This window comes from Mirounga leonina, unplaced genomic scaffold, assembly GCF_011800145.1.
Source record: "Mirounga leonina isolate KUSES-001 unplaced genomic scaffold, KU_Mleo_1.0 Mir_153, whole genome shotgun sequence".
Taxonomy (NCBI): domain Eukaryota; kingdom Metazoa; phylum Chordata; class Mammalia; order Carnivora; family Phocidae; genus Mirounga; species Mirounga leonina.
The window spans coordinates 18,424,695-18,433,853 of NW_023270387.1; the positions used below are offsets into that span (position 1 = coordinate 18,424,695).

At 42.7% G+C, this 9,159-nt stretch overlaps 1 protein-coding gene and 1 non-coding gene across 2 annotated transcripts in view; both read right to left on the minus strand.

Moving 5' to 3' along the window:
- Positions 1 to 5,221: 5,221 nt before the first annotated feature.
- The window catches only part of HSPA8 (heat shock protein family A (Hsp70) member 8), a 4,936-nt gene continuing 998 nt past the window's right edge, over positions 5,222 to 9,159 (minus strand). The window contains exons 2-9 of the mRNA XM_035009170.1: positions 8,810 to 9,019; positions 8,250 to 8,455; positions 7,894 to 8,046; positions 7,243 to 7,798; positions 6,822 to 7,024; positions 6,381 to 6,579; positions 5,943 to 6,175; positions 5,222 to 5,647 (exon numbers count right to left, since the gene is read on the minus strand). Of these exons, the coding sequence (XP_034865061.1) occupies positions 5,462 to 5,647; positions 5,943 to 6,175; positions 6,381 to 6,579; positions 6,822 to 7,024; positions 7,243 to 7,798; positions 7,894 to 8,046; positions 8,250 to 8,455; positions 8,810 to 9,014 (1,941 nt within the window). The 5' untranslated portion in view covers positions 9,015 to 9,019 and the 3' untranslated portion in view covers positions 5,222 to 5,461. The remainder of the gene's footprint in view (positions 5,648 to 5,942; positions 6,176 to 6,380; positions 6,580 to 6,821; positions 7,025 to 7,242; positions 7,799 to 7,893; positions 8,047 to 8,249; positions 8,456 to 8,809; positions 9,020 to 9,159) is intronic.
- Positions 7,092 to 7,179, minus strand: LOC118013554. Its single transcript, XR_004680046.1, has one exon. It is a non-coding gene; the product is annotated as a small nucleolar RNA SNORD14 (small nucleolar RNA).

A 9,159-nucleotide genomic window follows, 5' to 3' on the forward strand; every position in this document is an offset into this window, starting at 1 on the left:
CCATTACCTATTTAGAGTAACTGCATATTCTGCTTAGCTCTTTGAGAACTGCTAACTATTCCACAGTGGCTGTACTATTTTATATTTACACTAGGGGTGTAGGAGGGTTCCAGTTCCTCCACATCCTTGCCAACTTGTTTTTTTTAATGACCGACATCCTAGTGGGGTATGAAGTTCTATCTCATTGTGATTTTGAGCTGCATTTCACTGATGGCTAAGGATGCTGGGCATCTTTCCATGTGCTTATTGGCTATTTGTAGATCTTCTTTGGAGGAGAAATGGCTTTTCAGATCTTTTGTCCACTGTAAAAAATGTTTTTTAAATATATTTTTAAGATATTCTGGATACCAGTCCTTTATTAGATACATGGTTTGCAAATGCTTTCTCCAATTCTGTGTGTTGTCTTTCTTCACTTCCTTGATGGTATCCTTTACCTAAGTTCTTAATTTTTAGGAAATCTGGTATGTCTCTTTCTTTTGTTGCTTATGGTTTTGGTGTCGTATCTAAGAAACCCTTGCCTAGTCCAAGTCAAGAAGATTCACAGCCTTTTTTCTTAGAGCTCTGGGGCTGGCTGCGTCCTCTGAATGCCCTGAACCGTGGCCCAGCTTCTTAGGACAGGCCCCAGACCCTCCAGGCCAGGCTGTATGGCTGTCCTCTGTATTGCAAAGACTAGCTGCGCTGCCTCCCCTCATCCCACTCACTCCACATACTGGCCAGATTTCGGAGGCAGTCTAAAGACATCGGGGGTCCGTTAGGCCAAAGGTTTTGAATAGTTGTCACTGTCAACTTTAATTTGGCTAGAGCTATTCCCGGCTTGATCATTCCCTCCTCTCATGCAACTTTAATCTTGGCTCCCCAATTCTGCAAGGAGCAACTGTAGCAAAGATCTGTGGAGGGATCTGAGCTCAGCCAGCCAGCCTCTCACCACTCCATAGCGATGACCATGACCAACCCCTTATAAAACCCAAAGAGAGTACATTCTACCACCAACCGCTTGGGTGCCTGCTTCACTCCTTTTCATTCTTTTACTTGATAAATATTATATGCTTATAATGTGCCAAACACTGGAAATACAGGAGTGTGTGAATATTCTTGCATTCTTGGGTTTGAGTTTGAGCAGGGAGAAATTCAAGCATTTCATACAAATATGGTTGAATCTCAGAAGTAGAACTTCAGAGGTGAAGGAAATAACACAGGGGCTTAAATTAGAAAGAGTGTATCAGGAAAGAAATTCTAACCACTAAGATTTACCTTTCCCCCCCCTCCATGTTTCAAAGCTCTTTATCTCCCCACCACCTCTAAGCCCCAAGTACCCTGAGATCTCTACTCAAAGCCATAACCCCAACCAGGGCACTTGCTCAACTGGTGGCTGGGAATGCTCTACCTGGAACATGAACGTGAATACTTGGGGTTGACTTCCTTCCTCAACACTTGTTTCCAGGTTAGGCAATTTGTGAAACCAAAAAGCACAGACTTTAGTGAACGCCTTTCGGTGGCTTTCCTCAGCTGCGTTTGGAGTTGTTTTCTAAATAGCTACTGCCATCTAGTGGAAAAAGAGATCCTTACCGCCAGATGCAGACCCTAAAATGAAAATTCTCAACTTTTTCCTATTTATGTTCCACCAATCACTCCACCTTACCAGAATCCAAAAGGCTGTTTTTCCTTTGAAAGTATAGGACCTGGAAAATTATAAGTACTGCATAAATACTGTTTGAGCAAAGGATTATTTGCAGGTATTTTATGATCGCTCCATTTTTTTGTATTACATTTTAAGTACATAAATAGTAATATTGTGAGTAAACGTACTGCTGTGGCTTTGCAGATTAAAATTACTCCCTTAATAGTTTAACAAGTGCAACAATTACTGTTGATTAAACTCAAACTACTGCTAAATACATTTAGCTGAAACCAGCATTAATTCTTAAAAAGCTACACATAGAGACAGACCGTTGGCTTTTTTTGCTCCCTCTCCCCAATTCAGTGGAGCCCTGTGCAAAATTATGAGCCAGCCATCAAGCACCACATTTCTGCTTATAACTACAACCTCCTCAATAATTCCCCGGAATTAAAAATTGCCTTTGCCACCCCAGGTAGATTTACACGTGCGTAGCTGACCATCCAGCCATCCTTCCCGTGGAAGGTTGTTAAAAGAATCAAGAGAAGTGGAAGCCATCTGTTAACTCTAAACTGAACGGTAAGTGATAAATACTGCTATCTCTGCATCTTCTAAGCGTGCCCTAACAACTTCTGATACTTCTTGCCAGGGTCTTCCCACAAGCACGCCATTTATACTTTGTAAAATCACTTCGTAGTTACCAATTGATCTTGTGTGGGCCAACCTCCTGTTATTCTACGTATAGAAGGCCAAAACACATTTTTACCAGTTTTTTTTATCTACCCCGCCCCCAACAAACCAAGCTTATCTCACAGCAGGAACCTAATTAAACACAAAAGCAAAAGTTGATTTGAGTCACTGAGCTCCTTAAATGCCCGTATTGCTTGGACTGCCACATGTAAAAGGCAAAAAAAAAAAAAAAAAAAAAAATTCACCGTGAACTCAAACGAGGAACTACCAGATGAATATCGAGACCAAGTTACTAAGTACATAAAACTGCATGTGTTGAGGAGCAAGATTACAAAACTTAGAAAATATTCCTTCCAGGGGTGCCTGGGTGGCTGAGTTGGTTAAGCATCTGCCTTTGGTTCAGGTCATGATCCCAGGGTCCTAGGATCGAGCCCCTGCTCAGTGGGGAGCCTGCTCCTCCCCCCTCCCCCGGGGTTCCCCATGCTTGTGCTCTCAAATGAAATCTTTTAAAAGAAAATATCCCTTCCAGCAAGTGTGAATCCCAGATGCTATGTTGAGCTAGTGTTAATTCACACTGCAACAGTGCAGAAACACAGGTTTTGGAGTAAAGCCTGCAAAATTTGAGGATCTGGAACCCCTCTCCTGTGCAATCTGAGATCAACTCAACTCTGAACCTGTGTCAACTGTAAACACAACCTTCAGATTAGCTTTTTTTTTTTTTTTTTTAGATTTTATTTATTTGAGAGAGAGAATGAGACAGAGAGAGAATATGAGAGGGGGAGGATCAGAGGGAGAAGCAGACTCCCTGCTCAGCAGGGAGTCCGATGCGGGACTCGATCCCAAAACAGACTCCTGACCTGAGCCGAAGGCAGTCGCTTAACCAACTGAGCCACCCAGGCGCCCCCAGATTAGCTTTTTTTAAAAAAATCTATCAAGTAGTTAATTTCCTTCTTCCCAAAGCCCCATTATTTTTTAGTATACAGGCCCAATCTCTTCCATTTGCATAAGAGAACCCACCATTTTTCAAATCCCAATTTGTTTCACTAACTGAATTTAACTTGGAAGTTCAACTTGCAATAGCTAGAACCTATCAACTTTGGTTGGGCTTTGTCTTGTGCTGTTTTTCACTAATCACATTTGATCCCCACAATTTTCTTACCAAGACCCCATGATTTCAGAACAACAAAAAAAATTACTTCTTTTGAGCCAAGTAGTCTCAGATCAAATTGTTAGCTCCAGTTCATAAAGGATGTATGTATTAACAAGAACTAAAACCCAGGTCAGATAAAAAGTGGGAAGGACATGCCAGTTATATACATGAAGCCTGGGCCTTTCCCAAAGATCATGCATTGCTCTTTTTAAATTTCATTTGTGACACTTGAAAAAGGGAAAACAAATATAAATCATATATGGTACCATAAATCTCTGGAGACTCCAAGCATTACGTGGATACACTCCTAAAATTACGAAGTCTATGTAGTTAACAATTTAGAAGAAAATTAATGACCTCTATTATGAATCAGGTCTTGGCTATTCTTATAGACCTTGCCTAATGCTCTTAAATATTGCAGTTACTGCAAAATAATCTTACGAAATCCAAAGAAAATGCGTAATACCCAGGTCACCCAGGAACCAACAGTTCCGTAAGACAGGTAAACATTGAGTAGACATCAAGGTTTGGGCTCTTCCCCTCAAGAGTATATAATTAAAATCCTGCCCCATGCCAGGACTCATTTCTTCTAATTGACCACCAGGTGGCAGAAGCATAGCACCACCAAGCCTTGTCGCCATATTTATCATTTTTTCTTTAAAGATTTTATCTATTTGAGAGAGAATGAGAGAGAGCACATGAGAGGGGAGAGGGTCAGAGGGAGAAGCAGACTCCCTGCCTAGCAGGGTGCCCGATACGGACTCGATCCAGGGACTCCAGGATCATGACCTGAGGCAGTCACTTAACCAACTGAGCCACCCAGGCGCCCCTATTTATCACCTTTAACCCACATATTAACGATCACCTTTAACGCATTTTGCTTCAGGCTTGAGGACTGAGGCCCATCACAACCAAATGACATATGCACATGACTTCTATGGGACTCAAATTCCAAGGCCAAGTACTTCTGGCATGTAGCCCATCACCATTTACTGTCAAAGCTAAGTTCTCAACACTTTTACTAACACACCCATCACAAAGCCAACAATGTGGGGCTTTGCTCTAAAACCACTTACCTAAAGGCAATCCAGTGCAAATTTGTCAGGCAAAATTGTACTGAAAGCTTTTAAGTCCTTTTGAGGGTTAGCCTAAATCACATGAAATCAGAATTGGCATATTCCAGGCCTTTCCTTTTCAGTTGACTCTATATGGTAAACCCCACCCACCTCAAGTTTGCAGCTAATTCCCCACGTTACCATCCAGCCCTGACCAAGCTGAGAAAAAGGATCAATCTCCCCCTGGAGAACATGTAAGGCTTTGTAAGGAATATGCTGCATCTGTCCTTGGTCAGTTCCACATGCTTAAACTTCTTCCACTGACTGGCTATTCCACTGTTCCAATTGGCCATCCCCAAACTTAAGTAACCCTCAGATAACCAGATTGTTAGCAAGCTACACAGAGCAAACATTAGATTCCCCCTTTTCCAATTGCTTCCTCCCCTGCAACAGCTCCCCCAGCACTGGAAAGCCTATCTGCAGCTCAAATTTCCTTTTACTGTAATATGTAGTGATCATGAACCCATCTAATCATAAACCCAAACCACTCTTTATACAGATTCATAATCTGACCAGAGGCATTTGGTGAAACTCCTATTGGACAATCCAAATACTGTTTTTGGTGATTCACCACCAGGCCACAAGAATATCCACAGCCCCCAAATACCAAATGCTGCCTGCTGCCCTTGTATACATGGAGTCAGACAATTGTATGGTGCCAATTAAATACAGTTTTATTTAAGACATTGCATTTTCCACTTAACAATACAGTGCTTATAAAGTGCAATGTTTATTTCCTTTCCCTGTGCACGTATTCCATATTCAAGTATAAAGAATGCCCAGTTTATTTACTATAGCAGCTCAACATTAAAACTGCCATGGAATTTGCTACAAATTTGGGTCCTTCGAATATTTTGTGTGGAACAATGCTAGACCTACTCTCAGGTTGGCTTAATCAACCTCTTCGATGGTGGGTCCAGAGGAGGCACCACCAGAGGGAGGAGCTCCACCACCAGGGAAACCTCCAGGCATTCCTCCTGGCATGCCCCCTGCACTCTGGTACAGTTTGGTAATGATAGGATTGCAGACTTTCTCCAGCTCTTTCTGCTGGTGTTCAAATTCTTCCTTCTCTGCAGTCTGAAAGGAAAAAAAATTTTTTACTACAAGTTCCTCAAAGTAAACAATGTCTGGCACATTCTGTTTAAGACTAGACACAGAAGCGTTAGCACATTCAAGTCTTCACTACCCATGAAATCTTGGGTCACTCAGACATCCAAGGAAGGAAGCTAGTTGCCAACATCTGGGATTCTGGTGGAAACCGCGAATGTTTGGACCATTCATCATCGTGACCTATGTTTTTAAGGCCCATCTAACCTTTTGCTAAAGCCCTATAACCACCCGCACCCACTCTCCTACTATAGAGATTACAAACCTGGTTCTTATCAAGCCAATTGATGATTTCATTGCACTTGTCAAGAATCTTCTGTTTGTCCTCATCATTGATCTTGCCCTGAAGTTTTTCATCTTCAACAGTTGCTTTCATGTTGAATGCGTAAGACTCAAGTGAGTTCTTGGAGGACACCTTGTCTCGCTGTTTCTCATCTTCAGCTTTGTACTTCTCAGCTTCCTGGACCATGCGCTCAATGTCTTCCTTGCTCAAGCGGCCTGTGAAGTTAACCAGTTTTTACTAAAACTGAACCTTCAAAGTTACCCTGCAACGTTTGTAACCCATTAAAGCTGCATTCCAGGAAATGATTTCTTGGCTAAAATACCCTTGGGCAGTTGAAGTATTTGAAAAATATGATCCTTATGACCCAAACTCTCTTAAGACAAAATATCAAATTAACTCAAAGTTGTGCTGTTAACTTACCCTTGTCATTAGTGATGGTAATCTTGTTCTCTTTTCCTGTGCTCTTATCCACAGCAGAGACATTGAGGATACCATTAGCATCAATATCAAAAGTGACTTCAATCTGAGGAACGCCACGAGGGGCAGGAGGTATGCCTGTGAGTTCGAACTTGCCAAGTAGGTTGTTATCCTTGGTCATGGCACGCTCACCTTCATACACCTTGGTAGGAAATAAAAATTACTAAGAAAGGGCAGAGATTACTGCCCCAGTTTCTAGATTTGTGGAAAAATCCATTAGGAAAGACGGATCGCTCAGACATCCAAGGAAGGAATTGGCCAACACAAGGCTTCTGGTGGAAACTACGAATGGTTGAAGTCAAATCATCATAGCGGGACAAGTCTTCCCAAAGTTTCACAGGACCAAGTACAGCCAAAACAATACCAATACAATATAAAACATACCTGAATAAGCACACCAGGCTGGTTGTCAGAGTAGGTAGTGAAGGTTTGTGTCTGTTTGGTAGGAATGGTAGTATTACGCTTGATGAGAACAGTCATGACTCCTCCAGCAGTTTCAATGCCAAGAGAAAGTGGAGTGACATCCAACAGCAGCAAATCTTGAACATTTTCAGATTTGTCTCCAGAAAGGATGGCTGCCTGGACAGCTAAAGTGAAGATAATTGATTAAGAAAAAAATCCCAACCACCTCATTACCTCACTAACAAATGTCAATCGCTCAGACATCCAAGGAAGTTGGGCCATCATCAGCTAAGCTTTTGGTGGAAACTACGAATGTTTAAGGAATCAATCATCACAGCGAGTCAGCTTGGGGCCTGAAAGGCCATCTGTTAGAACTGTTTAACTAGGATAGAGGGATTATTACCTGCACCATAAGCAACAGCCTCATCAGGGTTGATGCTCTTATTCAGTTCTTTCCCGTTGAAGAAATCTTGTAGAAGTTTCTGAATCTTGGGGATACGGGTAGAACCACCCACCAGGACAATATCGTGGATCTGAGACTTGTCTAGTTTGGCATCCCGAAGGGCTTTCTCTACAGGGTCCAGGGTGCCACGGAACAGATCAGCATTTAATTCTTCAAACCGGGCACGAGTAATAGAGGTATAGAAGTCGATTCCTTCGTATAGAGAATCAATCTCAATACTGGCCTGCGTGCTGGAAGAAAGTGTACGCTTAGCACGTTCACAAGCAGTACGGAGACGACGAACTGCCCTCTTGTTTTCACTGATGTCCTTCTTATGTTTGCGCTTGAACTCTGCAATAAAATGGTTGACCATCCTGTTGTCGAAGTCTTCTCCACCTAAGTGGGTGTCTCCAGCTGTGGATTTAACCTCAAAGATCCCATCTTCAATAGTAAGGATGGACACATCGAAAGTGCCACCTCCTAAGTCAAAGATCAGCACATTCCTTTCAGCACCAACCTGCAATTAAAGTACAAGGTATTACTCCTTATCCATTCTCCACTGGCTCCCAATCTATGGTAAAATGAATCCTATGCTTTACAAATGGTACATACCTTCTTGTCTAAGCCATAAGCAATAGCAGCAGCAGTTGGCTCGTTGATGATTCGAAGTACATTGAGACCAGCAATAGTTCCAGCATCTTTGGTAGCCTGACGCTGAGAGTCATTGAAGTATGCAGGTACCGTGACAACTGCATTGGTAACAGTCTAGAAACACAAACACGGTTTTTGTAGTCCTTTCCTAAAACTATCAGTCCCATGATCACGTTGCCTCTGCGTGCACTTAAGACAACCATTCTTTAAAAAGACAACCTGAGCAGTCAAGACCCCATGAATTCCATTTATTAGGAAATGTGGTGCATAATATTGCAGCCTCCAACTACCTCCCTGTAGGGCTGCACACTACTCACCTTCCCAAGGTAGGCCTCTGCAATTTCCTTCATCTTCGTCAAAACCATGGAGGACACCTCCTCTGGATAGAAACTTTTTGTCTCTCCCTTGTATTCTACTTGGACCTTGGGCCTGCCAGCATCATTCACCACCATAAAAGGCCAATGCTTCATATCAGATTGGACAACAGCATCATCAAATCTACGTCCAATTAGGCGTTTGGCGTCTGTAATGGGTAGTAATCAAACGCAAAGGTTAACATTCCATCTATACCCAGAACAACCCTGGTCCTCCACTACTCAAATGCCAAGAGGCCGAGCAAACTCGGTCTGATCTCGGAAGCAAACTCAATAGTAAATGGACTTACGTTTTCTGGCAGTTACTCAAATTCCCTAATTTTAGAATTACCTCAGCTTTCTTTAGCATGGAGCTGTAAAATGCCCATAATAAATTAAAAATCAGCTTTCCCTTTTTTCCGGGCTTTCGTGGCTGCCTTATATTCCATAAACTTCCGACTCTCAAGTTACACGCAGTCTAGACCACGTGAACTCACAGCATACTGCCCGTATTAACGGCTTACCAAAAACTGTGTTGGTGGGGTTCATCGCAACTTGATTCTTCGCAGCATCACCGATCAACCGTTCGGTGTCCGTGAAGGCGACGTAACTTGGGGTGGTTCGGTTTCCCTGATCATTGGCAATTATTTCCACTTTCCCGTGCTGGAAGACACCCACGCAAGAGTAGGTGGTGCCAAGATCAATGCCAACCGCAGGTCCCTTAGACATGGCTGCTGGAAAATTTTGAAAAGCCCGTGGTTTGAAAAGGCAACTAAACGCTTGGAAACGTCTACTGTGAAACCTAGCTTCAGGTACGAGGCACTTTTTTTTGCCAAGATTTCACTTACCGCCTCCCCCCCCCCCCCCCCCCCCC